This window comes from Uranotaenia lowii, chromosome 1, assembly GCF_029784155.1.
Source record: "Uranotaenia lowii strain MFRU-FL chromosome 1, ASM2978415v1, whole genome shotgun sequence".
Classification (NCBI taxonomy): Eukaryota; Metazoa; Arthropoda; class Insecta; order Diptera; family Culicidae; genus Uranotaenia; species Uranotaenia lowii.
In genome coordinates this window covers 147,060,500-147,079,426 of record NC_073691.1, presented here as the reverse complement: position 1 = coordinate 147,079,426, position 18,927 = coordinate 147,060,500, and the positions used below count along the sequence as shown (strand labels likewise).

The following is an 18,927-nucleotide window of genomic DNA, read 5'->3' as shown; positions in this document are numbered from 1 at the left end:
GGGTAGTATACTTGGGCCAATCTTATACAATATTTTTACTTCTGATCTTCCTGATGTACCAGAAGGAAAAGGTAGAAGATTATTTGCTGATGATACTTTGCTTTCAGCCAATGGTCGAAATTTACGGGTGGTACGCAGTAGATTGCAACAAAATTTAAATTCCTTTTTGAATTACTTGAAAATGTGGAAAATTTCTCCTAACGCTTCCAAAACTCAACTTATTTTATTTCCCCATAAGCCAAGAGCTCAATTTTTAAAACCTAATGAAAATCATTCCATAACTTTTAATGGGGTTTCATTAGAATGGTCTGATCACGTGAAGTACTTGGGACTTACACTTGATCGGAATCTTACTTTTAAAAATCACATTGAAGATATTCAATCTAAGTGTAATAAATATACTAAATCTCTTTATTCTCTCATCAACAGGAAATCCAGGTTGTGTCTGCGAAATAAGATGTTAATCTACAAACAGGTATTCCGACCAGCGATAATGTATGCAGTTCCGATTTGGTCTAGCTGCTGCGCGACGAGGAAGAAGGCCATCCAGAGGATTCAGAACAAGGTTCTGAAAATGATTTTGCGGCTTCCACCTTGGCACAGCACCGAAGATCTTCATCGGATTGCGGGCATTGAATCGATCGAAGAGATGGCCAACAAAATCATCTCCAACTTCAGAGGCAAATCGATGCAGTCTTCCATCGCAGAGATTCGTTCTCTTTATAACTAGTTTAATTTTAGGATAGTGTTTAGTTTTAAGTTTAAAATATTTTTGCCATTACAGGATGTTCTCCTACATTAAGTACTTAATTGCGCTAAGCAAATTTAATTCTTACAAATAAATTTTTAATATCTAGTTAACTACAGGGCTCTGAACAGTTCATTATTGAGCTGAACACCTAATTTAATGAAAAAATGTAATATAAATGTAATGATGAATTGATACAAATAAAGACATATTTAAAAAAAAAAAATGTCAACGTGCTTCCAGTTCACTAACACATGCACCATATTCTCTAGAAGTGTTTTACTGCACAATAAAACGTCAAATGCAATGCTTAAAACTTGGTAATTCATTTCGATAAGATTCTTTTTTTTTACACAATACTTTAATTTTTTTCATAAATCAGCTTTTTACCACACTCTCTTCGAATTTCCTCAACCTTCAGCGTAATAACGGTCTACAAATTTATTTTCTTCCATTCAAATATAATTCATTTTGTAAGCAATTTTATAAATAGTTATAATCATTGAACATTTACGGAAATTATCATGATACATATTACCAATACTTGGAAATACAAACTTTTCAGAACATTTTAAACCTGTTCTTCTTACACATCACTCTGTTATTTTTTATAAAAGTCATGCTGCTGTCTCAAACTTTACTGCTTGTTGCTACACGAAGAATTGAGCAAACCAGGTTTTGGTGCCTTCGCTAGGGCTTAGATTTAAATTGCTCTTCCCCACGACTGCTTATTTACCATTTAAAATTACCATTCAATAAACATCAACTGATAAAATTTCCATACCTAGTCATTCTTATTAAAGTTATTTTCCGCAGAAGATTAGCTAGATCCTTTCGTTCAGCGAAAATACTAACTTTACCATGTGTTTTGCCACAGTTTCAAATCAAATCTATTACATCTAAAGATTCACTGAATTGTTCATCAACCGTTTTGGCGAGAACAACCTCGTTTCTCACACAGTACGTTTCCACTCACACTATCACACTATCGTTCCGATTGCTGAAGACTGCATACATAACACCGATGACAATCGGATTTTCTCATGTGTTTTGCTTTACATATACTCTTTTCATTAGTATTGGAACAAATACTTAGCTGAGTCCTTCTGTTAAGCAAATTTCACACATGTTTAGCATTATTTAATGTGTCCTGCCACACATTTATTTAATAAAGATTTGCACCAGAACTTTGCTGAGTCCTTCCGTTCAGCAAAAATTATGAACTGTACCATGTGTACTGCCACACATTTTTTTTACATTTCGCTGAGTCCTTCGGTTCAGCATTTCAAATATTTTTAATGTGTACTGCCACACTTTTACCAAACAACATTTCACAATCAAGCTGAGTCCTTCCGTTCAGCAAATTGATTTATTTTACTATGTGTTCTGCCACACATTTTTTTTTACATATTGCTGAGTCCTTCCGTTCAGCATTTACAATTATTATTTTTCAATGTGTCCTGCCACACATTTACCAAACAATATTTCACAATCAAGCTGAGTCCTTCCGTTCAGCATTTTTATTTTACTTAGCTGATTCCTTCCATTCAGCTAAAGTTAAAGACATTACACTTTGTGTCCTCCATACATTCACGAAATAAAATTTCTAAAATGTAGCTGTGTCCTTCCGTACAGCATACATGTACATTTATCTTATCGTTTTCCATTCCACCGCGACTCAAAGCACGAGCCTTTTTTTTGCAGCAATTTTACAACGGCACCATGTCGCATAGAGTCTGTTTGCACTAATGTTAACTCATGTAACACCAATCAATTACGGATTAAACAAATCACACGCACGTTTCTTTCAAAACCACTCATTGAATTTTTTCATGACCATTCTAAGGGAGCATATGATGCGCCATTGTCGTAGCCATGTAAGCTAGGCAACCTCATCTAACAAAAACCACAACCGATTCCCTAATCGGACTAAATCGCGTCTTGTTCTGGTAAAGTTCGTTTCAAAACTGAGGAGCATTCGGCTTCTCCAAGTTCGTTTCATACTCTTCAGAGTATTGGTTAAAATTTCGAATTAACGATCTTCCTGAACACTTCCACATGCAAAGCATTTTTACGAGAGCCTATACGCGTCACTACTCCTACATTTAAACTTCAAGTGCAACTCATAAAACTAGAATGATTCATTTCAATAATTTATTTTTAAGAAAATTATTTATTTCGAAACATTTTTATATTAATTTTTATTTCCAATATCCTTCTACCACAGTCTCGAATCGGATCGAGAGTCTGTGGAATGAAGTTAGGTGGGCTTCACGTCACGAGGAGAGGCGCTACGTCAACGTCTCGAATGGTGACAAGAGGCGGAATGTGGGCATTGAGTTGGTGAAGCTTGTCGTATTTTTCGATGGTAGAATCTGTTTCGCCTTCCATTCCGCGACGATGAAAACCAACTCGTCATATCAACGTTACTCTCAAAACTGAACCTGTCATCAAATCCACCGTGGTTTTCCGATCAACCAGGTTACTCTCTTTCGGTTCGTTAAGTTATCTCTTTTTTGGTTCCAAAGTTCCAGCACTGATGAACTGATGTACAAGCTAAGCCTTGAAACGTGTGTAAAGTTCCAACGACCGTTTTCAATCAATTTTATGTGTTTTGATTGAGCCACCAGATGTCTCCAAGGACACCAGAGAAAACTGTCAAGAAGAAAGTGAAATGTAAACAAAACAAAATAACAAACTATTAGTCAGTTATGAAAATGTCGAATTTCTATTTTACGAGTTTTGAGCAAATTGATGATAAAGATTCGCAACACATTTATTATTTGCGTCATGAAAATTTATAGCTTTAAGCTTTTTTCTAATTGCTTCAAACTAACATTAAACACTCAATAGAAAAAGATATGATACAAGAAAATGCTCGCTCAGAAAAGCCTAGAATCTATATTGTTTCATGAGATTGTTAATTTTAAACTCAACTGGATAAAACAACTGGTTCGTCTGGCTTGTCCGAATTTCTTAGTTAGTCTTTTTTACTAAAAAATAATGAAGGTAAAATGAACCAGGCAAATTTACCTTGTTGTGAATATATTGAAGCCGTCCATTCTGCTACGATGTTAATTTATTAATTTTTCAGACCATATACGATTGTACTCTTCCAAGAATGAGGAACTTTAAAAGTTTATTCGGCTTGTTCAAATGATACCATTTGAAATTTTGCACTGGTTTCTGGAATATTAAAATTCAAGGTTGTTATCTGTTTGTTTTATTCGTGGTTAATCAAAATGTGTAGAATAATTCGTCGTATTGTATTTAAATTTATTGATTTTTGAATTCAAATACTATTGCGTCCTTTCGAAAAATTGTTACATTTAAAAGAGCTATCTAGATACAGTGCCATCTATTGTGCCGTTCAAAAGTTACAAATTTAGCAATAGATGGCACTGTTTTTCGTCATTTTTTAACGGCTTGTTTAAAATAGAGCACTGGAAATTTTACACAAGTTTTTGAAGATTTTTTGTTCGAGCTTGTACATCTGTTCATCTGTGGTTCCAGTTCCAAGCCGAGAACGTAAGAACGAACTAATTTGTATCGACAGTGTATTGGAGTATTCTCTCATATTACCAAGCGCGTCTAAAGGAAGCTTTCTCTTCCATGAAACCGTTACGCAGACGCAATACACTGGAACAAAACTGTGATTGTTTATTTTGATACATGAGACATATTTTTTCAACAGAACTTAATGAGATTAATTTATTTTATTACATCATCTTATATCCTACAGTCTTGTCTCGTCGCAAATCGTGACAGTAGGGAGGGAGAATTTGCTGAATAGAAAGATAACGACTATTGCTGTGGAGCGGTGTGTATGTGTATGGTTCCCATCACGGATGTAGCGTAGTTGCAGGTTCAGATGGGAATTATGGCCAGAGGCGACCACGAGTTCTACCACTTTGTGGCCCAGAGTGGAAACGTGTCTGTGAACCCGACGATTGCAGATCTACGGCTAAGAGAAAACTACCACCAAACGCTTTAGAGGCTGTCGACAAATCCTTGCGAAATCTGCGCGGAAATATTCGTGCATCTGGGTATTTTTTCGAAATGGAAATTTTATTTCAAACCATAACAGCCGGGTGTTCTTGCACTAAAACCACCATGGCCTTCGTATAGGGGAACATGCCCTATTATGCGCCACCTAAGCGAATCGCTGATTTTCTATGCATTCCACGTACAAATTGTGTTAAAAATTGGTGCAATCGTTAAAGAAAATTGTTTTCTACAAATGCCTATGATTTTTTATTACTCAAATTGCTGTAGTTGCTTCAAAAACTTGATTTTTAAAAACCTTATTCAAAGCCACAGAACAAAACTGTGTTGCAAATACGCGCCGCCGTGTATTCAATACGCGCCTAGCAGCCGAACACACCCGAAAGCAGCCGAAGACCGAAAACACACCAATACTTACAGACACTTTGAATGAAAATAAAATCAAAATGGACTAATCAAAATTTAAAAAAAAATTAAAGTAGATTTTTGGGCTGAATTAACGCTCAAAATAAGGTTTTAGACTTTTTGTTCATTTTCAATGAAAATTGGCTTTTTTGAAAAATTAATGCTATTTTCAGCCTACTACGATTGGCGCGTTATAACGAGCACATGGGCCGTGATAAAACATACCCATAAAAAGCATACCATAGCGAGTTCGGTATAATTTTTTAGCATTAAATCGTAGTTTAGATTCTCCTCTATCGATGTGTCAGAAAATATTGTCTTATTCGTTTTTCTCTGCTTGGTGACACTTTATTGAAAGTGTTTTAAAATTTAGATCGAAATGAAGAAAAAGCTAAATTGTGAAATTTTCACGACACAGGAGCATTTTAAGGAAAAATTCATACTTGCCATGACCAATCACAGCATTTAGAACAAATTGGTAATATTTTGCAGGCTTAAAATGCTTCAGATTCTTCAAAACAAGGGTGGCGCGTATTAGCCACATGGGGCGTTATATGAACTTTTCCCCTACCTGATCTGTCCTTTGGGTTCACCCTATGACACAACAAAAAGGGGGGGAGACCGTCCTCTTACACTTATACATCGCACCTTTTTCCTTTTCCTCTTTCGCCAACTTTAGAATGGTACATCTGGTGGCGCATCTGGGTTCCAGGTGCCAGACGCAAATAGTGTTAGGTTTGGGTTCGACACACGTTTTGGGGGTCGTAGAACCCGATTTGTGAGAAAATTCCTTGAAACGATTTGCAAAACGAGAAGTTGCGCAAAACGGGGACTCCATGTCAATACGAGCAGGAAAGTTGTCAGTGAGGTGTCTCGGTTCGATACGCGTTTCTCAGGGTCAAGACCCTGACCCTCCGGCAGCAAATGGACAGCGGAAGTCATGCATACTATGGACTCCACAAGCAACTGCGATCGAGAAGACTTAGCTCTCGCACGAAGTGTAACCTGTATATGACGCTCATCAGACCGGTTGTTCTCTACGGGCACGAGACATGGATATTGCTCGAGGAGGACCTGCGTACACTCGAAGTATTCGAGCGACGAGTGTTAAGAACCATCTTTGGTGGCATACAGGAGAACGGAGTGTGGAGGCGAAGGATGAACCACGAGCTCGCGCGACTCTACGGCGAACCCAGTATCCAGAAGGTTGTGAATGCTGGCTGGAAACACTGGGCAGGACATGTTGCGAGAAGGTGAAGGTGAAAGGTCAGATCTTGAGGGTTTTGAGAAGGTTTCTGGTCTTGAGTTGTTTGAGAAGAGTTGAGGCTGTTACTGAGGGAAGTTGATTCGTCTATGAATACACTTAGGAGCGCACTTGTGCACAAAAGACCTCCCTGTAGGGTCCTCATGTTCGTTTAATACCACTACCGTCAAAATATATCCCGGCCGTTCCGTTCGCGCACTGTTCAGCCCGATAGACGCTTTCGTTCTCCTTTCACTCACGCTTATCCAAATCTACGCATCCGATATAGAGTGTTGCCCTTCTCTTTGTCTCCTACTAAAACTCGTGGCGCAAGATCTATAAATAATCAGGTGTTAACAAATTGTATATATTAAATGCACAACCCTACACTCCCGTCTCAAGTGAAATTTAACTACAACAGTTCGGTGTCTTGTAAAAGCACAGGTAAAAGTCACAACATTGAAAAAATATCATGCCAAAATAATCAGTTAGGCTAGCTTCCGATCAAACATCTGCCGCGCATTTGCAGCACCAATCAGTTTGTTAAGTTGAAAGCGTTATTTAGAACCTACATTCAATCGATATGTATCGAAAACTACGTACAATTCAGATCCTGACTGTACGCTCCAATGAAACTTGTACACTTGTTTGCATGCAATGTTCAGGGTACTAGGAAGAAATTTTGAGCAAGCTCAACGTGGGCATGCGCTTTTCGTTATGTTTTCAGATTATCTCCTTGATCGACCACATTGCTGCTGCTTCAAAACCGTATCAAAACAAAATAGCAAAACATTGCGGATATACGTTATATTTGTAGGTATGCGTGATGTCGCTTCTATGGAAAATCATAACAAACCACACGGTTTAAATTCAAACGCGGTAATGAACCGAGAAACGTTGAAGAAAATGAACGGAGGCGTTTGAAATGTCCCTTTACAGAAGTAGGAAATAAAACATCCATTCTAAAATTGTTCTTGCTTCGAAGCGGCAATAACTTTTGTCATGCGAAAACAATGTTGACAAATTTATTAAGTTTTTGAAATATGTTGGCAGCTCAAGGGAGTTATTCACCGTTCCCTACTATGACTGTAATTTCTAACTGTTCTTATGTGTAGCATGTAATTTTCATCCCCAAGGATGAAACATTTAAATTTGCAAAAAGTTACTACCTATCTACTTATCGCGAAGCAAAAAATCCTTTTTCTTTATCGGGAGTCTGCATAATGAGCCACGACGCCTTTGGTTTATGTTCCGCAAGTGTGTACTTGCGATGTATAAAAAAATAAAATGTATAGATATTTATTTTAAAAGTCAGAATGCTTCAAGCTTTTTATTTTATTTTATTCATTTTTCATGAATTTAATTTCCTGCAACATGATGCGATATTTTTAACAGATGTCGCTTATCCGTATCAGTAATTGTTTGCCAGGTTTACGTTTTGGAACTGCTTTCAAATTATACGATTTTGTCGATTACAATAATTATTACTTTTATCTAATCTGTCACCATTATAAGTAATAAGTCGCTCTTCTGTCTCACACCAACACTATCACACCCAGTAACAGACCGGCTAATTTGGAAAGGTTTTTGGCCGACCGGGCCAGATTTGATAACAAAATTGCTAGCATTTCTACCATAAATTACGCCACAGATCATTGAAAAAAAATAATTTACATCGATGAACAAATTTAAGTGCGAAAACATATTTCTTTTAAAATCTATTCAAATATTTGAATAAACACTGTTCCCATTTAAGGATGATCCCTTATTGCCCAGTCAGTGATTGAACGTTTCTGTATTTATCATCTCGCATATCAAATCCGCCGGTTCAGGAACCGTCGTCGTTTAGGGCACGCAGTTTTGGCTAAAAATATCAAACCCAGCTAGCCAGTACATTGTCGGTGCTGGTCCCGGTCTGGTCGTACATTTTTGGACGGTTTTATTTTGTTGACGATTTAAGACGTGTTGCTCTTTTTTCCACGCCCTTTTAAAGTGCAACTCAAGTGAAAGGTGTGTCTGTTGTGCTATCAACTTTGGAAGCAGAGATGGCGAATCCCAGTCAGGAAATCAAATACACTAAGGTAAGTTTTCCTCGCTAGGGGTGAATGAAAGCGAAAGCCAAAAACGAGCCGACTGTGGGTTAATTGGCCAATGCCAATGGCGGCGGAGACCGTTGACCTTGGCCTTGGGTGTATCGCACATTCACATTTCGGTATCGATTTTAGCAAAGGGCGAAAGCATTTCGATAAAATTACTTTTTAAATTTAGAAGCTCCGTAAGTACCCAGGAATAAAATTTCGTTTTCTTAACACTCCCAGACCTAACGGTAGTTCAGTTACACTTAGGCCCAGGCCCAGAAAAAAGTAAAAACGCCAGATATTGCAAATATTTGATGAGAAATTACGAAACAACGATCAAACTGGATAAACTAAGGAAACGCCTTCGAGGGCATCTACATAGTGAAAGTTCTGCCTCATCCCGGAGTGATACAAATTACCTGACCACAATGACCTCTGTGGGGTAATTTGCAACCGGTGACGTGAGTTCACGAGCAGCTGCTGGTTGGGTCCAAATCGTCATAATGTGAAAAGTTAAGCATCCTTCAGACATATGGATGGTGGATGGGAAATCACATGAAAACCTCTGGGACGCAACACCACTTTTGATGGGTGGAATGCTCTCATTTTTCATCCAAACGGCTGGTTGGACCCCGGTTACGGGGCATAAATGGTAGATAACTTCTTACTATTACTGTTTGGAAATCCTACTTTCATAATTACTAAAATATTTGTTGGGTCCATTTGTCTGTGGCAATGGTACAACCGACCCTTTTTGGCACCACGAAAACGATGTAAAACGTGCGCTTTCTGGAGTGAAAATAATGAACTCGGGACCGAAGTTTTTCGATGTAATATCATTACACCATTTCCTGTGGTAGGAAGATTCGGCGTGGAACGTGTCGGATTTATCAAAAAAAAAAAAATCGAACATTTATCAAAATTGTTAATTTCTCTAGCAACACTAAATCATTTATCTTATACATCGAAATTGAAGGTTTTTGATCGATTATCAACTTTCTTTAAAAAAACGGGTCGAATTCTGACTTCGAAGAAAAAATTGAAATTTTGTTGTTGTTATTTCCTTTTCGGTAAATATTTGAACTATCTTGAATTCAAATATTATACCGGACTAGCTGACCCAGCATACTTCGTTTTACCTTTTACTTTAAAAAATCATAAGAAAAATTATAACTTCATCTACATGTCTTTAACTTCTTTGTGCTCGTGTGCTAATTTTTATGGAAATCATCTTTAAATTGTTCGAGTTTGGTCCCCTCTTCCTTTAAAAATGAGATTCTTGAAACTATTATGCAAACCATCTCTGACCCGAAAAACCCTCGGATACCGAATTTCACTTCGTTTCAACCGTCCGTTTATACATGATAGTGTTACAAAGAAACGTATCCATTTTTATATATCAGAAAGAAGATTACAGGATTTTAAAGCCAAAACGAAATCTTTACTGTTTTTTCTCTTGAAAAATCACCAACAATTAAAATAGCGTGAATAGCATGAATATGTGCGTTTATCAAAATCAAATAAGTTTTTCTATGGCATAAGTCAAATCGAGTTGTTGAATACAGTACTATAAATTCCTATAAATGCACTCACATTTTTGAGAATTATTATCATCGGAAATTGAAATCACAAAGAAAATTATACCTTTTGATACATCTTTCAAAATAATACTTATTATACCATAGGACAACTCGAACTATTCTCAAAATCTGAGTTTATTAAAAAAAATCAATCATTTTTGGGATCTTTTCCTAAAAGTGCACTTTATCCCAAGCAACACCGATTGATTTGTAAGACTCTTTAAGCCTCTAATAAAACCCAAACTTGGTCTAGTAGCCTGCAATAAAACTTGAAATGTTACTTGGGTATGTTTTATTAAGAAGACTAGCTGATCCCATGCGAACTCCGTTTCGCTTTCAAATTACATATTCTAATTTTGATGAACAGTTGGAATGAATGTCAATTGCCAGGCATGTTCCAGATGTATTTCCGAATGCATTGGCAATACTTGCAAAAATGCTGAACACGTAATATGTTAACGAGCTTTGATCACCGCTGATTCTTATTGGCTATTTTCGTTGATGCTATTCGGTGATTTTGAAATCAAATAAAAACAATTCTTTTGACGTTTCGGCCTACTACCTTCCGCCATCCTCAGAAAACTATATTATAAACAAAAACTTCAATTAATACAAAAAATTCTTCACAATATCACTGCACTTTTGCACTTACGATTTGTATCGCCGCGTGCTTCCTGAACGGCTGTCTTACTTGATTTGAGTCCAGTTCTAGCAGCTGGCGTCTATCGTTCCGGGTGTCGTCGTGATGTTGGTTGTCGTCGTCGTGTTCGGTGACGTCGTTTTTGAATCCGTCTTTTTAGTTGAGAATTGTGGCGTCTCTCTTAATTTTTTAATCATAGAGCTATATATTTTAGAAATTTCAATCGAATCTTGCTTGATGTTTACTGTTTTTCCTTTTTTGAGTTTTATGTGTAGTGTTTCAGCTGTTTTTCGTTTTCCTTCTTGGTTTACTTTTTCTAAAATATATGCTTTGTCGAAATTAAACTTATGGTTTTGTTCTATGGCATGTTGTGTCAGTCCTGTGGCTCTGGTGTTTTGTTTCAGACTCGTTTTATGATTTTAATCATTTTTCCAGAGTTTGAGATGTATTCTTTTCCGCATTCACAAGGAATTGAATATACCACATTTGTCTTCTTTAATTTTGGAATTTGGTCTTTCGTTTTTAGCTTAGCTTAGCTTAGCTTAGCTTAGCTTAGCTTGATTGACTACTCACATCCACCTTGAATCAATGAACCCGAAATGCACCTTAAAAAGTCTTGATGAAGAATTTAAAAGTATTGTAGTATACTCTGTGATTGATTTCTAAATTTTGTTTAAATACAAACAATACATTTCGGATTCCAAGATCGCAGGAGTGGCTCAGTAGAACAAGTTCCACATCGCCAATGGTTGCTACTCCGTGATTGACCGAGGCCATCAATTTTGTTCAAAGGTCAAATAAACGGAACCTGGGATTGGCTACACATTCACAATGCACAAAACTGATGCTCTCTCTTTAAACATCAATAACGGCGCCGGCCACGTCCTAGTAGTCAATAGATAGTTTAGGAAAAATGAGAAAGGGATAAAAGAACAACTTTATGCCTAAGGTTTTGGAATTTGGTCTTTCGTTTTTGTAAATAAACAGGTTTTAATTTTGTTGATTGGTCTCGAGGATGCAATTATGCCATGATTTTTTCGCACTCTACTAACTTTTTCGCTCAATCCAAGAATGTATGTTAGTGAGACGTATTTTCCTAAATTTTTTGTAGTGCTGTTGCTTAGCGAATTGTAAATAGCATCTACCTCTTTTTTAATATATATTTCATAAATTCATCTGGGTAATTATTGGTTTTTTACTAACTTTATTGATGCTCATTTCACGTTTTTCAACGTCGCTAAATTTCAGTGTCCGGCCAATCAATGCAATCGCTGTGTTCTTTTTGTGTATATATGGACTTTCTGAATAGTAATCCAAATATCTTCCGTTTTCTTGTTATGTGTTCCATTTTTTTCTCAATTTTCCCCTGGCACCTAGAAAGTTTGAGATCCAAGAAACGCAACGAGTTTTCAGTTTCTTTTTCCAGCGTAAATTTTATGCTTGGGCATTGATTGTTAAATTCGGCTAGCACGCAATCTATGTCGTTTTCATAACCTACTATCAAACAGTCATCGACGTAGCGTTTATACATCACGAGGTTGATACCTTTATCTCGTAGGCGTTGGATGGCGGTTTCTTCAAGTTGTTCCATCAAGAGAGACGCTACTACCAGGGATAGAGGAGAGCCCATCGGTGTGCCAAAAGTTTGCTTGAAGATTTTACCATTGTACACACAAAATTTTCGAGGCCTGAAATTAGCAAAATTTTGCTCAAATTTGACCAGCTAGAAACATAGCAATCATTTTAGCAAATTTTTTTAACTCGAATTTTAGCAAACGAGAGAAAAATTTAGCCGCCGCAATTTTTGCTCACTTTTTTAGCAAAAACCGGTAGAAAAGATCCTATTGGGTTTGAAATTTCCATTTTTCCAGGAAATTCAGGGGAAATATCTGTTTATAAAATAGAATACCAAATTTTTTCACTTAATTTATTTGACACCTTTTTTTTAATTTCAATTAACACTTTCTTCACTAAAAAACAAAACCGCACTTGACCGCGGTAGCTGACTATCCGCCAAGCGGAAAACCGATGCGTCCAGATTGGCTTCCTTCTTGTCGATCATCCTGATGGCAATGCTGTCTGTTATCGCCGGCAGCAGCAACCTGTAGAAAGAAAACAAAGAATTTTTCAAATTCAAAACCGGACTTTCCATTGGCCAAATTTGCTCTTACCTGTCCGCTCCCGATGTGAATTTATCCACCATTTCCGCATCCAATTGTCCATCACATGCAGCAATGTTGACCGGGCTTCCATTCCGTCGTTATTGTCAGCCCCAGTCTCCGCAGGTTCCGCCAGCATCTAATTTACTCAACGCACTGATTCGCGTCGAACTTTTTTTTCTCGAAGACGGCGGCTGCTTTTCGAACGAAGCGGCTAACTAGGCTGCGTTTTTACCAAAATCAAGCAAAATAACAATTTTGCTATCGCGTAAGTAAAACAACCCTTATTGCTAATCGAAAGTAACCCAATATTTTTGCTAAGTGGAGCCTCGAAAATTTTGTGTGTACTGAAAAAACGACGCTCCAAGTATTGTGTGAAGGCGCGTTTGAATTCAGTCCACGGTATCGGCGTGTAATCGCTAATTTCCCGCCACTTTTGTTCTATTATATCGTACACATTTTGAACTGGTACGTTCGTGTATAGCGACACGACGTCCAGCGAGTAAATAATGCAACCATAAGGGACCCGAACATTGGTGATCTCCGACGCGAAGTCGAAGCTACTACGCACGTGGTGTTTCGTTTTGCCGACGACGTTTTGTAGCACGTTGGCAAGAAACTGAGCCATTCGGGACGTAAGCTGACCCCACTGTCGACACTACGGGTCGAAGCGGGCGGTCTTTTTTTTGTAATTCGTTTATTTGAAACGGCTCATACCTTGAGGCTTTAAGGAGCCAAACTCGTTTTGTTTTTTACAATTGTTTGCTTAGGTCTAGATCACTTTTTTAACACTTTTTGAATTGAAGAGAATAAGAAATAGAAAGGGAAATATGAAAATAAAAAGAATTATAGACGGAGTTCAATAGCTTTTAGGAAAAGGTATATTTCGAACATGTAGTCCAAGTCCAACACAGCTAACACATCCCTCACTGGAACGTCGGGTGGTTTTCCTCGGGCCCGAAGGGAGTCTATGAAATTCGTTCTAGCGACAAGATGGTCCTCACAAGACCAAACAATATGCTCTATGTCATGGTAACCTAGGCCACAACCGCATAAATTGCTGGCAGCAATATTTATACGATAGAGTACCGCATTCAAGGAATAATGATTGGACATGAGACGGGAAAATAAACGAATAAAATCCCGACTCAAGTCCAATCTATTAAACCAGGGTTTAAGGCTTACCTTTGGGATAATCGAGTGGAGCCACCGACCCTTCTCATCCTCGTACCATTTGCGCTGCCAGTTGACAAGAGAGTTTCTTCGAGCCAAGAAGTAGAATTCGTTAAAAACGATTTCACGCTGATAAATGTTGCCTTCCATCGCACCCACCTTTGCAAGGGAATCTGCCCTCTCATTGCCTAATATTGAGCAATGTGAGGGGACCCAGACGAAGGTGATGGTAAAGCAACGTCTTGATAAAGTAGTCAACGTATCGCGTATCTTCTCGAGGAAGTACGGCGTGTATTTTCCTGGTCTTATTGAACGGATTGCTTCAACGGAGCTGAGACTGTCAGTTATAATATAAAAGTGTTCAACAGGTCGTGTGGCGATACTATCCAGAGCGCAGTAAATAGCAGCTAACTCTGCGATGTACACAGAACATGGTGACTGAAGACTGTAAGAGGCGCTGAAGATTTCGTTGAACACTCCAAATCCTGTTGATTCCTCTATAAGTGATCCATCGGTAAAGTACATTTTATCAGCATCGACGTGTCTATATTTAGCTTCGAAAATTCTTGGAATCAGAAGAGAGCGATGCGATACCGGGATTCCACGAATTTCCTGCTGCATAGACAAATCAAACTGGACAGAAGAATGATCGTAGTCTGGGCTACAAACACGAGTTGGAGAATACGAAGAAGGGTTTACCTGTATTGACATGAGGACATGGTATATAGACATAAATCTAGTTTGAAGATTTTGCTCAAGTAACCTTTCGAAATTCACAATCACCAATGGGTTCATGACCTCACACCTGATGAAGCGGGCGGTCTTCTTTATGAATTTTAGGAAGACCGTAAATCCTCGGTGGAGGGCAGTTGAACAATTTTAATTTGTTTTTCGTCTAAGTGGAGATGTATTTATTTTCGTGCCACGAGTCCAAGTGTTGATGCGTTTGAGTATCTTTTCTGTTGGATCTGTGGTTAGGGGAGTGTACGTTGTTGTGTCACTTACCATAGCGGTCATTTTTTCACTGTACTGGCTAGCTAGCATCACGACGGTTTTAGTTCCTTTGTTCGCCTTGGTGATGATTACTTCGTTGTGTTCTCGGAGGTTCTCCCTGGGACATTCCTGGATTGAGCAAAAAAGTTAGTAGAGTGCGAAAAAATCATGGCATAATTGCATCCTCGAGACCAATCAACAAAATTAAAACCTGTTTATTTACAAAAACGAAAGACCAAATTCCAAAATTAAAACAGACAAATGTGGTATATTCAATTCTTTGTGAATGCAGAAAAGAATACTGTGGACAAACATCTCAAACTCTGAAAAAAGGATTAAGATCATAAAACGAGTCTCAAACAAAACACCAGAGCCACAGGACTGACACAACATGCCATAGAACAAAACCATAAGTTTAATTTCGACAAAGCATATATTTTAGAAAGAGTAAACCAAGAAGGAAAACGAAAAACAGCTGAAACATTACACATAAAACTCAAAAAAGGAAAAACAGTAAACATCAAGCAAGATTCGATTAAAATTTCTAAAATATATAGCTCTATGATTAAAAAATTAAGAGAGACGCCACATTTCGCAACTAAAAAGACGGATTCAAAAACGACGTCACCGAACACGACGACGACAACCAACATCACGACGACACCGGGAACGATAGACGCCAGCTGCTAGAACTGGACTCAAATCAAGTAAGACAGCCGTTCAGGAAGCACGCGGCGATACAAATCGTAAGTGCAAAAGTGCAGTGATATTGTGATGTAATATTATGACGAATTTTTTGTATAAATTTAAGTTTCTGTTTATAATATAGTTTTCTGAGGATGGCTGAAGATAGTAGGCCGAAACGTCAAAAGAATTGTTTTTATTTGTTTTCAAATTCACCGAAAAACATCAACGAGAACAGCCAATAAAAACACGTAATATGGAAAATCTCCTTTTCTGTCGTTTAAATTTATGAATTTTCGTCTCGATGCGATACAAACTCACATAACTATTGCAAAAACAAATATAACAGTTAATATGGAAGACTCCCATTCTTGCCATTCGATTCAAATATTGAAATCAGAAATAAATTGACCGTCCCAACTCCCTTGTATCAATTTCGACTCGATCGTTGCAAGAAAACGGGATATTATTGCCAAAAAATTAAATTCCCTTAGGTGCTGTCTTTATAAACTTTAATATTTGAGATCGATTGCCCTTCCTTCGAAACTCATGTGTGCAAATTTACAAACCAATCGATTGCATAAAAACGTCAATATCGCAAACAAATAACAGGAAATAGTTAATATGGACAACCCCTTTTGCTGACCCCTGACCGCAAATTCAATACACGAAATCAACTTCTTATCTCTCAAAACCGCCATGTGCAAATTTTAATCACGATCCGACGAAAAATAACGTCAATATTATGAAAACATTATTTGCCTTGTATGGAATACCCCCTTCAGAAGGGGTCATCCGAAAATCTGAAAACTTTTTTCATCATTACTGGTCCTAATGAGCATCCATGCCAAATTTCAGCTCTCTAGCTCTTACGACGCACTATGGGACAGCCCCATACAATGAGGCGGCAAAAAGTATATTTTTGCTATTTATGAACTTTTTTGAAGATGAAATGAGTTGTTTACATTAAAAACCCAATATAAACTATTTTCGGCTTTGGTTTTACATGTGTGCTCAGAAAGGACAATAAAATTGGAACATTACCTCGTAAAAATGCATAGTGTAGTTTTGAAACAATAATTGTTCAAATAAACTTATTTCGGAAACGCTCGCATATTTTTAAGTTCTGTGTTCACATAAAATATTTGAGAGATTAAAGCAAAATCACTCAGGGTATTTTTGTTCAATATTATTCAGTTTTGTACAAAGAACTACAGAGTACACGCAAAAAAAAGCAGTATAAAAAATTTAAAATTTTTGGGAAATAAGTAGTTTTTAAAAAATCTCAATTATTTCTACAGATATCAAAATTCTATCGTAACTTTTGGTCACAATCAATTACAATCATCTTCCTGCACGTAATGAACAATGTTTGCTCAATAATGTTTAACATAAAACATACTATTTTTCCAAAATGGTTAAAAATTACCCATTTTTTGTTCTTATTATAACTTTGAAGGATGCAAATATATGCAACTTTTTTTTCCTGCATTCGAATTATTAGACCTTTAGCTATGTTCAAAAGTCAAAAAACCTTTTGAGTAAATCATAAAATTACTAATTTTTTACACTTTCTTGTTAACCGTGTAAAAATAAAAAATATTTCGAAAAGAAGCTTAGAAAATAAGCTTTCTAACGATGTATTGGAAGTTGGTATAGCATTTCATTTAGAGGAGAAAAATTGATTTGATTATTATTGGATCTAAAGTATATTTTTCAAAATTTTCTAAGTCTGATGTCTGTGAAACGATAAGTGCTTATGATAATGATCTGAAAAATTGAGGATATCTTAGTTAAATATAAAGCTACAAACTGGTGTATGACAAATACAATTACGATGAAGTTAATTTTTGACTTTTTGCCGCCTCAAACCCCATAGTGCGACGGCTGAGTCTATAGAGGACAAACAAACAAACAAACAAATCCATAAAAAAATTCTTTTTATGTATTAACTAGCTGATCCCATACGAACTCCGTTTCGCTTTCAACTTGGAATATGTCATGAACAGTTTGTATGAAAGTCAATTCCCAAGCATTTTCCAGATGCACCGACCTCTAACTCAAAATTTGAAACCTGAAAGCAATAGAGCGTCCCTCAAAACTCATATGTGGAAATTTTCATCTCAATCCAATGTAGAATAACGTCAATATTGCAAAAAAATTAAAAGGTTAATATGGACGACCCCTTTGGTCGACCCCTGTTCCTATCTTTGATACCCAGAATTGATTGTTCGCCCCTCAAAACACCCTTGTGCAAATTTTCATCTCAATCCGTTGTATAATAACGTCAATATCGCTAAAAGAACATTTGTGTTGTATGGACGATCCCCTTCAAAAGAGGTTTTTCGAAAATCTAAAAACATTTTCCATCATTCCTGGTCTTAATGAGCACCCATGCCAAATTTCAGCTCTCTAGCTCTTAAGGCGGCTGAGCCTATTGAAGACAAAAATACAAACGAACAAACAAACAAACAAACAAACAAACAAACAAACAAACAAACAAACAAACAAACAAACAAACGGAAATTACTTTTTATATATATAGATTGATAGAAGAAGAACATAGATATAAAAAAATAATTTTTAAAAATTAAAAAACGGTTAATAATATTGACTATTGTTAAAAAAGGTTCAAATATTTTGTTTGGCATTGAATCACTTTGAATATTCCAGGGTGTTTGGACTTTTTTTTAAAATTCATTTTCACTGATATTTTCATAACGCACTTTTCCAGGTTTTCATTTACAGAGTTTCGGAACTATTGTTCTTCGATTTTTTTTTAAACAGATAAAATATTTGCTCTTATCCGAAACTGGAAAAGTGTTGACTCAAATAAGCTAAAAATTAGTAAAATTTCACACAGAATCGAGTGAATCGATGTATCAGTGTATATAGGGTAATTTGTTATTTTCGTGCCAACACTCAGGCAAATTCTTATTATAATTTTCATAAGATGCATCTTATGAACCGCTTTTTAGAGTGTAAAATAATGTTTCATAAGAGTCTTATGAAATTCTTTCAATTTTCATACGATGTTCTTATGAAAAATAGAAGAAACGGCATTGTGATAAAATAATGAACAGTTTTTTCATCATCTAACAGTACGAAACAATCGCCAGTTCATAGTTATTATAGTTTTCCTTCAATGTTAAATGTTATTGCTATCTCCGGAATGGTAAGTCCGATTTGATGTTTTTGGTATGAACGTTTAATATATTA

The 18,927-nt window shown here is 36.7% G+C and overlaps 1 protein-coding gene across 1 annotated transcript in view; it reads left to right on the top strand.

The window, feature by feature from the left end:
* The first annotated feature begins 8,187 nt into the window (after positions 1–8,187).
* Positions 8,188–18,927, top strand: part of LOC129738458 (aldehyde dehydrogenase X, mitochondrial) — a 57,249-nt gene continuing 46,509 nt past the window's right edge. Inside the window, exon 1 of the mRNA XM_055729664.1 lies at positions 8,188–8,482. Coding sequence (XP_055585639.1) covers positions 8,447–8,482 — 36 coding nt within the window. The 5' untranslated portion in view covers positions 8,188–8,446. The remainder of the gene's footprint in view (positions 8,483–18,927) is intronic.